The sequence below is a fragment of the Patiria miniata genome, unplaced genomic scaffold (genome assembly GCF_015706575.1).
Source record: "Patiria miniata isolate m_02_andy unplaced genomic scaffold, ASM1570657v1 HiC_scaffold_19, whole genome shotgun sequence".
Classification (NCBI taxonomy): domain Eukaryota; kingdom Metazoa; phylum Echinodermata; class Asteroidea; order Valvatida; family Asterinidae; genus Patiria; species Patiria miniata.
In genome coordinates, this window is record NW_024037057.1 from 8149223 (window position 1) to 8165773 (window position 16551).

Below are 16551 nucleotides of genomic sequence, written 5' to 3' on the forward strand. Positions count from 1 at the left end.
AATTCGGGTGATTCACAATGCAGTGCGCCACCAAGAGTTTGCAACGGAGAGTCCATTTTTCAAGTTTACGGTCGACAAAACATGGCCCATTTGAATGAGTGTTGGTAGACATCTTGAGCTAATATGTCATAGATTGGGGCATAGCGTTCTGCCGCCTTACAAAAAACACCATATTGATAAGAAGAAAAGAAACGGGCAAACAGATCCTCGAATCATACGCTTACGAAACCACTGACCGGAAAAACTAACAATTTCAAATGTCCCTGGCTGCGAATTTGTCCACCATCTCCCACAATGCACTGGGAAAAATGAACTCTCCGTGGCAAACTCTTGGTGGCGCACCGCATTGTGAATCGCCCGAATTGAATTGGTTTATTAATGGTCCCACAACTCAGATAATTCCCCCCCCCCCCCCCCCAATTGTTTGATGAAATATGAGTCATCCATCCTTCCTCATGCGTACAAGTGGTTTTGGGGGATTTTTTTCAAAACTTCGCTTCTTTTTATGGTTCCTTGCCAAAATGCCGGCTCGTATGCGCTTTATATGCCACGACAGTGTTTTTTTTTAGGGGGCGTGACCTGGGGGGGGGCGGGGCAGTGTTTCAAATAGGAGTCATCAATGGCGATTCCGCAACAATTTGCTCCCACATCAGAAGGGGCCGATAGACCGTCAACCGAATACAACAATTTTGAGCGAAAAAAAATAGGGGGGAGGGGCGTGATTTGGGGGTTGAAGGAGCTGGAACTCAATTTACTCACGTTGGGGGCGCCCTTCAGCACGTCAGTCGCAAATAAAGGTTGCAGACCACTAAATAAACTGCCATAGACCCCAATGATAAATGCCCCACTTCGGAAATTCAGGAAAAATACTCACAACTCTCCAAGGTGTTCGAAAAACACATCAAATTAAAGCTTATTTCACCATCTTTCAATTTCTTTTCAATTTTTTTTTTGGGGGGGGGTTAACTGATGACTTTTAGGAGAAATTTCCATCCGAAGATGATCAACCCTTAAAAAAAGTCCTGAAGCCCATCGCCATTTTGAAAAAACGATGCCTACACTCCATTGCAAAAAAATAGAGCGCTTTAGGGCCCCAAATTCATCCAAATTGCACAGAACTACAAGCTCACGGTCCCGTACACGGCTTCTACCCATATTTTTTACAAACCCTCAAGTTAATGGCCCACAATATGGAAGAATTTAAGGGCATGCAAATCGTGATTTGGCCGGCGTAAGCAATTTTGGACCAATTTACTGGCCTGCTGCAACCATAGCGACCGGGCGCTCAGCCTCGCTCTCTTTCTGCTGTGGCCGAAGTCTCTGCTCTAGCAATAGGCTGTAAGTTTCAGTGGAGGGAGCCTCATACTTTGTGTCGACATAATTATTTGGCTTTAGGGCCATCGCAGATTTGTCCTTCGAAAAAAAATATTGGTAGAATAACAAGCAATGGCAGACATTTCGAAAATTTCGAAAATTGCTTGTTAATCTACCAATATTTTTTCAAAGGACCAATCTGCGATGGCCCTATAGCCAAATATCTTTCTCATGGCATACTCTGACCGGGTGCCAAATGCCATGCTTGTATCATCAAAGGCACAATTCCCCCCTAATATTTATCCTATCTGCCCCACTATAATGGATCACTCTTTAGTGAGTTTTGCTTTGTGTTCTTCCAAATATTTGCTTTTGCATAGAATTTCAAAACCAAGTAGGCAATGAACAAGGCTTAACAAGTCAGTTATCACCTTCTTCTTTTGTTGTATTTTTTTTTACAACAAAAAAGAAGATGAAGTAATAATCACGGCCGGATGTGAGCTTTAAAGGTAAGGACCACGAGTGGATCGTGTTATCGCTGCGATGTCTATTCGGTCAAGTGCTTCTCAATGATTTGGACAAGAACTGTCAATAGGGTTTATTGTGACGATCTAGGGACAGGCGTGTTGAATATCAAGGTATAAGGCAATTTCTTGGGCGTTGCCGTGATACAACCACAGTGCAGCCAGTACATGCGTATTTCCAAGCCCCGGCTTTCTTCCAGTTTTGCCTTGTAGTTCCAGCTTTAGTACAGCTCAGTTCATTTATTTCCACGGTGTTCACAAATAAATACAATGTATTATAATACAATTGTTTAACGGAGGGGTTAGAACGGCAGAGGGGCCCAAAAGAAGCAAATAGTTTGTAAACATGGTCCCCTAACACGTGGCCTATAAAAAAAACTCGAGGTTTACGGGGACAATAAAAAAATCTTAGACGAGGTTTTACGGGGCCAGAAAATTCTGTAATAGGCCAGATTTTGGAGTGTTTATATATTGGGCCCTATAAAGCTCTTGATCGGATCTGAGTTTGCCAGCAGTATTTACTTTTTGCAACTGTAAATATCCCCCTTTCCACGCCAATTTCAAAAGAAATTTCTGTCACCACAATAAAAGCCATCGCGCAGGTCGAGGTCAACCGTCAACCAATCAGTGACAAGCATAGATGCGCAGACCACATTTGGGCATCTTTATCCAAACGCTGTCAACAGAAATTGACCAATCAAACTAGATAGAAGAGAGGGGCCACCATCATGACGCTTCTACGTTTTTGGACCCATCACCGCCTTTGCACGAATATGCAGAGGATTCTTGTTTAAAAGGGCAAGCAAAGCTTAGGGTTCTTCACATTTACAGCTGGAAATTTATAAGGTGAAGAGTCTCCATCCTTTAAAGGTGAGGTTTTTTAACGGATTTCGGGGGGTGGATCTAACTTTCAGAACTGGGGGTTGATATAAGGAGGGGCTGTTTGAGGGCGTGCCAAAGGAACACCCGGTTAAAGGGGTCCGGGGCATGCCCCCTGGACAAGTTTGAAATCTATGTTGGTTATCTCTTATTCTATAAGGCAATTTAGAGATACATTATTAATAGGAACTTTAGCATGCCATAGTATAATTTTGGCTTATTTTTTTTTCTGTCTAACGTTAGTCAGCGGCTGGACGAAGAAAGTGGGGGTTTCAACCCACCGCCCCCCCCTCCTCATTTTTGAAAAGCTTCGAATCGTCGGCGCAGACAAACACGTTTTTTTAAATTTATTCCACACATTTTTCGAGGCCTTATTAGATTGATAAGCCGTTCCCCGTAGTCTTAAAAAGGGCACCTACGGTTTTGTTTTGTTTTGATTTTCTTTTTGGGGTGCTCCTCTGAATAAAACCTAAATAGTTGGAAAACTTTTACTCATTATTTTGTTTAGATGAAGAGACACTTACAGAGAATGGTATTAATAACCAAAAGAGAACTTTCACATTGTATAACATGTTTCCTTGGCAGTCAGATTGCAAGTGTTCAACTACACCACAGCGTAACTATGAAGTGGATCTTCGCTCTCATCTTTGTCTCAGTGTGCGTCGGTAAGTGACGATTTTTCTCATTGTGAAATTAGTTCGTAATTTTCCGACAAAATATGGAGCACAGAATTAAAATCTCTATATGATAAAATACCAAAAAGTGAGAGAAACTCAGAATTATTTTTTTCGTTTCTCTTCGAAATTCAGGACAACATGCACTTGCTGAGTGATCAAGAAGAGCCCACATTATGTTGTGGAATGTGAACATTCATTTGCGATGATTTTTTTTTAAAAGCTGTGAAAAAGAGGACGCTTTGAGGGGTTCAGGTTTTTGTTAGACACCCTGTGTTTGCATGGGCAATCTAAAACACAACATATATTCATTCGCGAGAACTGTAGGTCTTCTCAACTCTTGAAAATGTTGTTTCATTTTGTTTAAATCTTTCTCATTATAACCGTTTCGGATATTAAATCACCTTTTTTTATTAGGCACTGGTTCGGCCTTGAAATGTTACAACTGTGCGACTGGAGTCTGCAATGACCCTTTCAGTGCGACGGATGCCACTGAAGAAACGTGTACTGCAGGCGTAGACGACGCATGCCTTGTAAGTCACCCCATAATATTCATTTCCATGTCAAAGTTTTTACCAAGCCACAAGATTTTACAGTTACAAATTGAACCACACGATAGGGAAACAATGATTTTTTTCCCCGGTTGCAACCCCCAATCCCTTCCATGATCCGCTAATGATTTCATGCAAATCAAAACCCTAAAGTCATGGGTGTATAAAAAAAACAATGGAAGAGGCTTAAGCATGTTTGAACAAATCTTCTTTAACCATGAGTAAACAACTGCGTGTTGACGATAAGCTCTGGCGAAAAATGCGATGCCGATGGCACATATGGAACACCATACTTTTGGTCAATATTGGGGACAGACAGACAGACCATCCGACCGACCAACCGACCACCATGTGACATGTAGAAACTTCTAGATACCGTCCAACCACTACACAGAATGAAGTCCACCTTGTTCGAGGAAGACAAGTATTGCACGAAATCGATCAAAATAATCCATAGCAGAGCTTAAAAATACGAGGCCGAAAATGAGATGCCGATGACACATATGGAACGCCATATTTTTGGTCAATTTTCGGGACAGACAGACCAACCACTGTTTTCTATGTAGATGCTCCTGCCAGAGCTTAAAAATAGTAACAGCATTTTTTTAACCCTTGGATGCACGTTTCTAGAACTGTGTTGAACACTGCTCCGCCCTCTTATAAATTAATAATGGAAGACTTTTGAAACGCTTGGTGGCAGCATCACTACGGTCCTTTTCATTCGTTTACGTCAAGTTTAAGCTAATGTTCAAAATGACGTAAACACTTGAAAAAGACCGTTGTGTTTTCTGCCTTTATCATGCCTCCACCATTTCAGTCATGTTCCCTGTATCCTATAACATTACTGACTGATAATGTTTTTGGTGCAAAAAGGAACCAGACTATTTTCCTTTCCAGCTTCTCTTTGGTTAGGTTGATTTGAATGGGACAAAAACCAAGATGGCCGCAACATGATAATGGTCTATCGTTTGAATGCCCGTTTTCCTTCAACCTTTCACCGAGTTATTTCTTTACCCCCCCCCCCCCTCCCCAGAAATCTAAACTTGCTGACGTCGTCACTTTAAGGGGGTGCGCTTCATCATCTGTTTGCTCTTCGGCCGGAGGAACAGACAGCTGTAAGTCTGCCGAAGCATTGGGAATTCGAGCGGACAACTGCTGCTGCACCACGGAACTCTGCAATAGCGCCACCAAGGGTGGAGTCAGTGCAGTCGTCCTGGTGATGGCAGGCCTCCTCGCAAATGCTGCTTTCTAATTGCAGTATTGAGCCTATGTAATCAAGTCATTACATATAAAGTAGTCTAAAAGTATCTACCTTTGCAATTTCAATATGCCTCAATGTGAAAAAAAAATAGCCTTACTGTTCTGTTTTCAAAATAAAAAAGCATAATTATTGTGGGCGTCGGCGGAATTATGTGGCAAAATATCAAATTTAAATTATAAACTTCAATCACAATCATGATTCGTTAGGTCCATCTCATCATATCCGGGACGAGTTTCTGAGAGGTTGCATTGTCCGGAGGAAGCTCTTGCATTTGTTCTGGACATGTTCTGGGGAAACTTGCATTATACTTGACTCGCCAATACAGATAATGGCCATGCGGTAAGATTGCGGGGAGTTGTTCAGAATCCTACAACTTGTATCCGATGCAATGTCCGCAACTTGTCCGAAGCTATAGTATACAAATAACGAATGTTTGTGAGTGCGATGGTAAGAATAATTTCATGAGGTGACAGATTGAATGTTCTATTCCACGAGGCGAAGCCGAGTGGAATAGAACATTCAATCTGTCACCGAATGAAATTATTCTTTCCATCGCACGAACGTAAAACATTCGTTATTTGTTTTATACAACACCTGAATAAATTCTCGTCATTTGATTGGTAAATTATAAACTACAATTTGCTTTGATTTTAAAGATGTTGAACTACCCCTTCACGAAAATGTTTGAACCCAACGCTGTAAGGCTGGCTCTTTGGAACAATACGCGCTACGCTGAACGCGCACACCAGCATGCATTTTGCACGCAAATACCGCGTCATGGAACAAGCGCAAACTGAAACGGTATAACGCATGGGTATAACGCATGGTCGCACCGTGCATTATACCGAATAATAATATGTCACATGATCTACAATTCACCAATCAGATGACGGGGATTTATTCAGGTGTTGTATAATACTGGATATGAATTATTGAGACGGGCCCTAACCACTGGTCTCTACATAAAGACTGGATAGCTAATAGCCATATACCAGTCACACAGTAGAATTTGCACATTGACCAATTCGCCCCCGGTCTCACGAAGATGGCTGCGTAATATACCAACATTCTGCGCGTATATATCGCGCGCGCTGTATGAAGAGTTCCGCGCATTTTGGTCACGTACGCGTATTATGATGTTCTAAAAAGGACACATTTTCGCAGTGATTATTATTTCCAAAACGCCGAAAAAGGAACTGCGGCCAAAAAAAAAGGAAACCACGACATGAAACCGTGGTCAGTGGTGGTGGTCAAAATATAAATCAAGTGAACCGCGACGTTACAAAGTATTCATGATGCCTATAAAGACGGCAACTTGTCCTTTGTAGATCACCAGCCGCAGTCTCACCGGTCTCACCAATATGGCGTCAAATTAATTCATTGTGCGGCTCGCTATTAGCTATCCAGTCTTTATATAGAGATCAGTGGCCCTAACCCGAATGGACTTTACACGCGTCCCCAGCGTGCAAAAAAACAATCATGAATGATAGGTCCTACATGCTAAACAGTATTGAGTAGTATCTTTCATTTGATATAATACTTTTAAAATACGATACTGACCAGTATACTTAAATGGTCCATACAGTAAACTTTTTTAGGAATACATTGTGTGCAACTTTCCGCTCCGCTTAAATTGGCATCCTTTTTGGTTAATTTTTTTGGAAAGCGCAGTTCTTTAAACATTTAAAAATTTCCATGCTTTTCCGGACAACTGAGGGCGCTGTTCTTGTGACGTCATTTCTGGAAGACCTTGTCCAGTTAAGGCATTTTCTCTTCAAATTGTGCATCCAAATATTTGCTTGTTGAAAATTGTGTGAGAAACATTTGCTCACTGGCCTACTGTCATGTACTGACACAACAACGAATCACCAATAAACAGAAAGTTTACAACAGCTAAATATCCAAAATCCTGGCAACCTTTGGTGCTCATATAACTGTAACATTAAGGTTTCTGACTGAAATGTCATCACACTTTTGCTCATGAACATGGATATTTACATTAGCATAAACATAAAAAAGACACCAAAAATTGAAAATAGGGTTAAATGGGACACAAAGTCCTTTCCCAAGAATTGCATTAAACTCGAAAAGTTGTTTTAACGTTATAAACTTGCCCCAATCATGATTAACAAAATGTGTTTAAGCCTATTTGATATGAAAAGAAACGCAAAATTGAATGACAATTTTGATTTTCTTATTGATCTTTGCGTAGCTTAATAAACGTGTACCGTGTTTGACTTGGGAATAGAACAATGATCAGAGAGCAATTTCAAACTATAATAACTGTATAATGAAAGCCCATGAAAACTGGCATTTCGTCCGTGAAAACTTGACTCATATCCGAAGCGGGATCGACTCAATTAAAATCACATTGGCAGCTTAAAAAACAGTACTGCTTTTACTGGTATAAAACAAAACGCGTAATGAACATTTCATCGGTCACTATATACTATTGGTTTTTTTCTCCAAGTTTCCATGTAACAATGATAAGATATCACCGAGTGTAGGCCAACGGCTGGAGAAGTACAAAATAACAAAAGCGCGTTACATACGCTTTTGTGCTACGTAAGACAAGTGTGTCTTAAAATTTCTATTCATTTCAAAAATTGGTTAAAGAATTGGGACATGAGTCATGTTTGCAGAAGTGCTTTGGTCGAGGCTGGACATCATTATTATATTTCTGAAATAGCTGCTTAGACGAGAGAATATTGATACTTAATTCAGTAATGTTCGGTTGATAACAGTTTTGAATAAAGCTTTTTAGCCTGCATGCATGCGACTGGTGTCATTTCCCAAGTTGTTTTTGTCATAATTTCTATAATTAAACAAAGGGGGCACAACCACGATCGAACCGATGTAATGAAGTTATTTAACAAGATTTCAGGTTGTTGGTTGAGTATACAGGTCCGCATACTCCAAAAGAGTTTCCCTGTATTTTTGAGAGATCACTTGCAGATGATCCTTTTACTTGCCATTTTAAATTTTTGACGTTTTCCTTTGTAACAACCTGATGGCTTACCAATGTGTTCATGCTATGAAGGAGAGGACCAATATTTTTAAGCAAGGATTCATTATTGCAAGGCGACGAGTGGTGGCGCTGTTGCAAGGCGCACTGGAGGTAGCAGACCAGTAAATAAACTTCCATAGACCCCAATGGTACATGCTCCCACTTCAAAAGTTCGGGAAAAATACTCACAACTCTCCAAGGTGTTCGAGACACACATCAAATTAAAGCTTATTTCATCATCTTTCATTTTCTTTTCAATTTTGGGGGGTCAACTGATGACTTTTAGGAGAAATTTCCATCTGAAGATGATCACCCCTGAAAATAGTCCTGAAGCCCATCACCATTTTGAAAAACGATGCCTACACTCCATTGCAAAATAGAGCGCTTTTAGGGTCCAAATTACATCCAATTTACACAGAACTGCAAGCTCCCAGTCCTGTGCACAGCTTCCACCCATATTTTTTACAAACCCTCATGTTCATGACCCACAGCATGCTCAAATACCGAAGATGTTGAGGGCATGCAAATCGTGATTTGGCCGGCGCAGGCAATTTTGGACCGATTTACTGGTATGCACCCTGGAGCAACAACTAATATACGGCATCGGAGCCACTGATCTCTATATAGACCGCTTGCAGACGCGATCGATAATTGACGCGCGAAGGTGCACGACGCCATGTTATGGGACAAAATGTGCATGGAAAGATATACGTCTATCCCACAATCAACAAATTGTGGGGGGGGGGGGATTATCTGAGTTGTGAAACCATTAATAAACCAATTCAATTCAATTGAATTTGCGTCGGGCTGGTATAAGTTCGATAATACTGACGTATAAACATTGTTTACTCACATATACCTCTAGAGTGCAAGTTAGAAAAAAAGCGAGTCAACGGAATGAATACATGTGAAAATCATCGACGAAACATAATAAAAGGAAACGGGTGCCTATTTTGTTCTGTTCGACGTATGATCTTTGTGTAACGGAGTATATGGCGGCGACTTCATTCGGGGCGCACCCCTGTATTAAAATTCCCAAAGACACCAGTGCTAAATGCACCAGTGCTAATTACAAACACTTCAAAATTCTTTCAACAATACTCAGAAACCTCACAGGTATTTAAGCTGCATGATAATCAACATGCCATCTTTCATTCATATTATTCCCTAAAGCGGAAAAGCAGCCATCGATGCCATTGCATCCGAAATGCTCAGAATACGGGCGATTCCCAATAGTGCGCCTCCAAGAGTTTGCAACGCGTTGGCCAATCACAATGCGCGAAATCAGTCGACCTTTTCCAAACGCGCATTGGGTCGACAGATTTTGCGCATTGTGATTGGCCAACGCGTTGCAAACTCTTGGAGGCGCACTATTTGGAATCGCCCGTATTGGAAGCCCAAGTCCGAGCCAGAGGTTCATTGACATATTTAACCAATTCCCCGATTTCGTGGCTCTCAGTTGAACTATCTAATATAGAATAATTTATAATTATAACTATTCATGAGCTCGGCGGAAGGATTGAGGCCTGTTTACAGGTGTGCACGCTTCGGGACGCGTGTCGATTTTCCTTGGATTTGAGCCCTCTAGCGACGGTTTAGCAGTGATGTGAATTGCTCCTATGCGCTCTGCCGTTTCGATTATCTTCCTGCGCCGGTTTCTGTCCGTTTCCGAACGTTTACTAAATACACTACGTTGACACACAATATATGTTAATAACCAGTGTTGGAGGTCTGTTGGCCTCGAGGCCAATTTTCATGGCCTCGGCCACGGAGGTTGTGGCCTCGGCCTTGGCTTCGGAGGTTGTGGTCTCGGCCTAGCCTCGGCCTTGGTCTCGGAGATTGTGGTCTCGGCCTCGGAGGTAGTGGCCTTGGACTTGGCTTTGGAGGTCGTGTCGTCGGCTTTGGCCTCGTCCTCGGAGGTTTTGGCCTCGGCCTTGGCCTCAGCCTCGGGGGATTGTGGCCTCGGCCTCAGCCGTGGCCCTGGAGGTTGTAGCCTCATAGTTTATGGCCTCTACTACAACATAAACACTGGAAAATGTTGTTTTGATAAATTCGTTGGTGACAATAATTGAACAATCTGTTTACCCATAGCAGGGTAGATTTTCTATGTTGATTTGTACTCAATGAAATAAGGAAAGCATATAAACTTTAGTCCTCAGAGTCATGAAATTCTTTGTGTGTTGGAGGGGAACAGTGTCAGCAGATCCTGCTTGATATTATGTGCCAATCGTATTCTAAATCTTATATTATGTCTACGAGAACAGATGAAGTCGAACAATAGGAGAAAACAATAATTCAGTGAGATGATTGTATTTCGTATTTGCTTTTTTGATTTCCAATCATGACATCAGAAAATTTCCAAAGTGGTCTAGCGACTCTCCTAATTGGCTGTTTCGGCAACCGGCCGAAACAGCCTTTGTTTTCGTTGATTTTTTTTTTCTTTTTAAGTGGTCGGGCACAACCCGACCACACCTTGGATTCGTTAAGATTAATCTTTCTTTTTTTCTTTCTTTCTTTCTTTCTTTTTCCGAACAATACTTCTCCGCGGGTTTTCTCTTAAAACGGTATATGGTATGAACTTGTAACTTTCATTATATATCGACCCTCATCCGAAGTGGTGTATATTTCTCTGACGTCATGATTACGTCATCAGGTGTCAAATTACAAGTGATTTTATCTGAAAAAGTGACCAATTACTTTCACCTATAACTCTTGAACTAAACAATCAATGATGTTTGTATTCTGTAATCATCAACCCATGATATTCTTTGATTAACCACAGATAACTTGGCAAGGTTTCAAATTCATGACGTCATCAGACCGGAAGTTACTTTTATGAGAATTTGCCAACGATCTATTTTAAATTTAATTCTATCATTTGATCCATGTCGTATATCTTAGCCCAAATAACGATACCATTACAATGCTCACCTTTTGCTTCCAAAATGATTAGATGATTATAGATGAAAATTGATGTTATGTGATCATGACGTGATCACGTGACATGGGACGTCATAATTCAAGGCCCTATGAGAATGTAATCACATATTATATGCCACCATTTATTATAAACAGAACTACACATCTTTTCTGGATGGAAGTTACTTATACTTGAAACTTACCTGTGACATATGTCACAAAAATGTTACCGAAACAGCCCTGTGTTTGTCCACAAACATAAATCTAGTTTTCATGTGTAGACTTTGCGCCCTCAGTATTCACTCGCACGAGGGCGGGACTATGATGGGTCATTTGTTTTTTATATGACGACAACATGACTATCATAATAGTCAGAATTGTTTTGGCCTGGTAACCAGACTGCGTTAGCGCTCGTACGTTATGGGTCATAGGTTAACTTGGAATAAATACCACGTGGTCCAGTAGTGTCCAATCAGTGCACCGTAGCTTGGATATATATAGACGGGCTCCGCGGAGATCAGCACATTTCCCGTTGAGACGTCAGCCTTGACAAAGGACGTACAGGACGTCAGGTAAGAAATCGTTACACGAGACCCCCGCTCAAAATTCAAAGCAAAAAAACGACAAACTTTGAGTCTACAGGGCCAAAAGCACAGTCTGTGACCAGAATTTTGAATAGGCGCAAGTGGATCTCTTTACGACCAAACAATATGGACTAACCCGCGTTTTGGCCGCCCATACCTTTGCTGTGGCCAAAGGTCAAAGTGCGTTGCACTTGGAGACATGAAAACTCCAACTAACAAACGTACATGTAAATATTCGCCATCTTGTTTTTTTTATCACTGTTCAGTCAAGTTACTATTTCGCGTTCATCAAGTTTTCATCCGCTTTCATCGTTTTCCTCTGTGTACATTTTCGTCATCGTCATTCGTAAATATCATCGTCTATTTCGTCTTCGTCTGATGTAAATAACTGTCAGTCTTTGTGAACGTTAGTATTCCCCTTTTCACTGGGAATAAAGCCGAACTGTTGTTCGACGGATCGTATGTAATCCGACGGGCCGTTCCGTCATAGTCGCGGTGCACCACCATCGGACTACACCACGCAGCAGCCGCCCAGGTTCTACTGACGGGCGCAGACATTAGTCATTAGGTGAGTCGACTTTGCCAAATAACAATCAAAACCCACAAATTGGTGACCCTGACGTGATGGCCGAGTCAGACCCTCCCGTGGAACCCAAGCCCGTTCCTGTTGAATTAGCGCCCGCCGTGCCCGTGGCAGCAGTGAGTCTGAAACTGCCGCCATTTTGGCCGAATGACCCCACACTTTGGTTTGCCCAAGTCGAGGCACAGTTTCTCACCCGCCACATCACAGTGCAGGACACAAAATTTGCCTAGGTAGTCAGTTCGCTCCAGCCGGACATCGCTCAAGAAGTGCGTGATTTACTGGTTTCCCCACCCACTCACGACCGCTACAACACCCTAAAAAAGGAACTAATCAAGCGGACATCCGCCTCGGAGCAAAAACGCCTACACCAGTTGCTAATCGCAGAAGAGTTGGGGGACCGAAAACCGTCTCAGCTGTTGCGACGTATGCGACAACTTCTAGGCGAGAACACCCTGGAGGACAACATTCTCAAGCAACTGTTTTTGCAACGTCTTCCCACGACAATCCAAGGGATTCTTGCCTCCACATCAACTGCGGTGAACATCGAACAGCTGGCCGATATCGACGACAAAATCGTCGAGGTATCGGTACCAACAGTGTCTACAGTGAACACTCATGCCGCTGCAGTTTCCAGCCCTGAACCTGCCCATACGGTCGCGAACTTCCAGACCCTCGAGACAAGGATCAACCAGCTTACTGAGCAAGTCCAAGCTCTCACTGGCCAACTAAGCCGTCAAACACGACAACGGTCACGTAGCCGAGATACCTCCAATCACAACCGCCAGTCTCGCAGTCGCAGCCCTTCTCGTGACCCAACCGACTGCTGGTACCATTGGCGCTATGGATCAAAGGCACGGAAGTGTGTTCAACCGTGTTCCTTCAAGACCAACCCCAACCCCCAGGGAAACGCGGAGGCCGGCAACTAGGGGCGACAAGTCCTGCTGGCGCACCCACAACCAGTCGCCTTTTCTTCGTAAAGAACAAGTGTTCAGGGACACGTTTCCTTGTCGATACTGGTGCCGAAGTGAGTGTTTTTCCCGGGCGAGATACGAATACACATCACTCAACTTCATCTACCAAGCTTCAAGCGGTAAATATGTCACCAATTTCAACCTACGGGGAGCGTTCTCTCACCTTAGACATTGGATTACGCCGTGTTTTTCGATGGGTATTTGTAGTGGCAAATTTGCCAGTAGCCATTCTTGGTGCCGATTTTCTGCAACATTTTGGTCTCTTGGTGGATGTCAAGAACCACAGACTCGTAGACTCCATAACCAGCCTGGTAGTCAATGGAGTTCTTTCGAAGCAGCCAAGTCTCAGCCCGGTGTTAGTGAAGCCATTGTCCTCACAATTTGAAACACTGTTGACTGATTATCCTACCTTGTGTCGTCCTACGTATCAGAACACTGATGTAAAACATAAGGTAACTCATCACATCGATACAGTCGGTCCACCAGTAGCAGCGCAACCACGTCGCCTCGCCCCAGACCGATTACCCATCGCAAAGTCAGAATTCGACCACATGTGCGAGTTGGGTATCGTCCGGCAGTCAAGCAGCAGCTGGTCTTCACCACTTCACATGGTGCCGAAGAAATCCCCTGGAGACTGGCGCCCATGCGGTGACTACCGTGCACTCAATCGAAACACCATACCTGACCGCTACCCGATACCTCATCTACAAGATTTCGCAAGCGCACTACACGGGAAAAGCATCTTCTCCAAAATAGATCTCATCCGCGCGTATCATCAGATCCCGGTAGAACCCAGTGACATCCACAAGACGGCGATCACAACACCATTCGGCCTATACGAGTTTGTCCGCATGCCATTTGGCCTGAGGAACGCGGCACAAACTTTTCAAAGCTTTATCGATGAGGTCATCAGAGGTTTGCCGTTCGTCTACGCATACATTGACGATCTACTCGTTGCAAGTTCGTCAGCTGCTGAGCACGAAATACATCTCCGGACCCTTTTCGATCGCCTGACTGAATACGGTATCGTCATCAATGTAAGCAAGTGCCAGTTCGGAGTTTCGTCACTTACCTTCTTAGGTCATTCTGTCGACGAACATGGCATATGCCCCTTACCAGAGAAGATACAGATCGTCAATGATTTCCCTGAGCCTACGTCACTCCGCAAGTTACGTGAATTCTTGGGATTCGTTAACTTCTACAGGCGTTTTCTGCCTAACTGCGCCGATGTGATACAACCACTCACGGATATGCTGCAGACCAAGGCCAGGAAGAATGCGACAATCGCCTTCGATGACACTCAGCGTACTGCTTTCAGCAAAGTGAAACGCCAGTTAGCTGAAGCCACACTGCTAGTCCACCCCAGCCTCGACGCACCAGTCTGCCTCATTACTGATGCATCTGATGTAGGCATAGGTAGCGTGCTACAACAGCAAGTGCGAGGGGTATGGCAACCACTCTCCTTCTACTCCAAACGGTTGCAACCAGCTGAAAGTCGGTATAGCACCTTCGGGAGAGAACTCTTGGCGATCTACCTTTCCATCAAGCACTTCAGGCACATGCTTGAGGGTCGCACATTCTGCGTCTACACCGATCATAAACCACTGACCTATGCCCTGCGCTCCAAGCCGGATCGCCACTCACCAAGGGAGATACGCCAGCTTGATTATGTCTCGCAGTTCACATCTGATTTGAGACACATCAGTGGGAATAACAACGCGGCGGCTGACGCACTTTCTCGCTTAGCAATTGGAGCTTTGGAGGTTTCGGCAGTCATCGACTTTCCCGCCATTGCTGAAGCTCAGAAGACAGACAACGAACTGCTTCATTTGTCTGATACTTCACTCAAGCTGACAGAGGTACCCCTACCCACGTCGACTGGCACGATCACATGTGACATGTCCACAGGAACTCAACGACCCTACATCCCAACCCACTTTCGTCGGACAGTTTTCGACGGTCTGCATGGTTTGTCCCATCCAGGGATCCGAGCAACACAGCAGTTAATTGTTAACTGCACGGTTTGTGTGGCCGGGCATAAACAAGGATGTACGTGCATGGGCCAAAACTTGTCACCAGTGTCAGCGCTGTAAAGTTCACCGGCACACCAAGACATCTTTCCAGACGTTCTCCACACCGGACGCCAGGTTTGATCACGTACACATCGATCTGGTAGGCCCACTTCCTCCATCGAATGGTCAATCCTACCTGTTGACCGCTGTGGACAGATTTACACGATGGCCTGAGGCAGTGCCAATTCCGGACATCACAGGAGAGACTGTAGCTCGCGCATTCATCAACCACTGGGTGTCAAGATTCGGAGCCCCGTCAACCATAACTACCGACAGAGGTCGCCAATTCGAGTCTGCCCTCTTCAAGGCACTCACCGACATGCTTGGCACCACACGAATACGAACCACAGCGTATCATCCATCTGCTAACGGACTGGTCGAGCGGTTACACAGACAGCTAAAGGCATCGTTGAAAGCACATTCCAACCAGCAGTGGACGGAGACACTTCCCCTCGTCCTGCTAGGCATACGCACAGCAGTAAAAGCAGATCTCGGGTGTTCAGCAGTAGAATTGGTCCTTGGTACAACCATCAGATTGCCAGGTCAGTTCGTGGAGACTGCAAAACCAGACAGGGATCTTGACCCAAGCAACTACGTCCATCGCCTGAAACGTCTCATGCAAGACATGCGACCGTCGCCTACAAGAACTCGACTGAGAAACTCTCAAATTCACCCCGAGCTCGCCACTTGCACCCACGTTTTCGTCAGGCACGATGCCGTCAGGAAACCACTGCAACCCCCTTACGATGGCCCTTTCCGAGTCCTCAAAAGAGCAGACAAGTACTTTGTTCTGGAACTCAAAAGGGACACCGTAGGTATCGACCGCCTCAAAGTAGCATACTCCGACAAAGACATGGTAACAGCACCGGATCACAATCCGCCTATTGTGATTGACAAGCCTATTGCCAAGCCAACTCGACCTCCCGTGCCAGACACATCAGTAGCGTCGCCAAAATTGCCTAGTGACGGAACTCAATCACAGCAACGAACAACGCGATCTGGACGTCATGTACATTGGCCAACCAAATTACTGCAATATGATCATGGTTGAAGTTTGTGCTACTTGGAGAGACACAGCCTTTTCATCGATCGTTTTGTTAGCTCACGATCTACGGGGGAGCTACTGTAGCGACACGTAAAACACTTGCTAATTTTGTCCGTTTGGCCGCCCATATATACCTTTGCTGTGGCCAAAGGTCAAAGTGCGTTGCA

At 44.0% G+C, this 16551-nt stretch overlaps 2 protein-coding genes across 2 annotated transcripts; both read left to right on the forward strand.

The window, feature by feature from the left end:
- The first annotated feature begins 2640 nt into the window (after positions 1-2640).
- On the forward strand, positions 2641-5569 carry LOC119725245. The gene is made up of 4 exons (XM_038196591.1): positions 2641-2708; positions 3303-3382; positions 3809-3924; positions 4976-5569. Exons 2-4 carry the CDS (start codon positions 3340-3342, stop codon positions 5192-5194), a joined length of 378 nt encoding a protein of 125 aa, XP_038052519.1. The 5' UTR covers positions 2641-2708; positions 3303-3339; the 3' UTR covers positions 5195-5569.
- Positions 5570-12721: 7152 nt separating this feature from the next.
- On the forward strand, positions 12722-13222 carry LOC119725384. The gene has a single exon (XM_038196789.1). It carries the CDS (start codon positions 12722-12724, stop codon positions 13220-13222), a length of 501 nt encoding a protein of 166 aa, XP_038052717.1.
- The last annotated feature ends 3329 nt before the right edge of the window (positions 13223-16551 follow it).

What these genes read in the sequence shown, in the direction of transcription:
- LOC119725245 (XM_038196591.1), top strand. Translation starts at nt 3,340, where the DNA reads ATGAAGTGGATCTTCGCTCTCATCTTTGTCTCAGTGTGCGTCG. An exon ending in CTTTGTCTCAGTGTGCGTCG is followed by an intron (nt 3,383 to 3,808) that starts GTAAGTGACGAT and finishes TTTTTTTATTAG; the next exon opens with GCACTGGTTCGGCCTTGAAA. An exon ending in GCGTAGACGACGCATGCCTT is followed by an intron (nt 3,925 to 4,975) that starts GTAAGTCACCCC and finishes CCCCCTCCCCAG; the next exon opens with AAATCTAAACTTGCTGACGT.
- LOC119725384 (XM_038196789.1), top strand. Translation starts at nt 12,722, where the DNA reads ATGCGACAACTTCTAGGCGAGAACACCCTGGAGGACAACATTCTCAAG.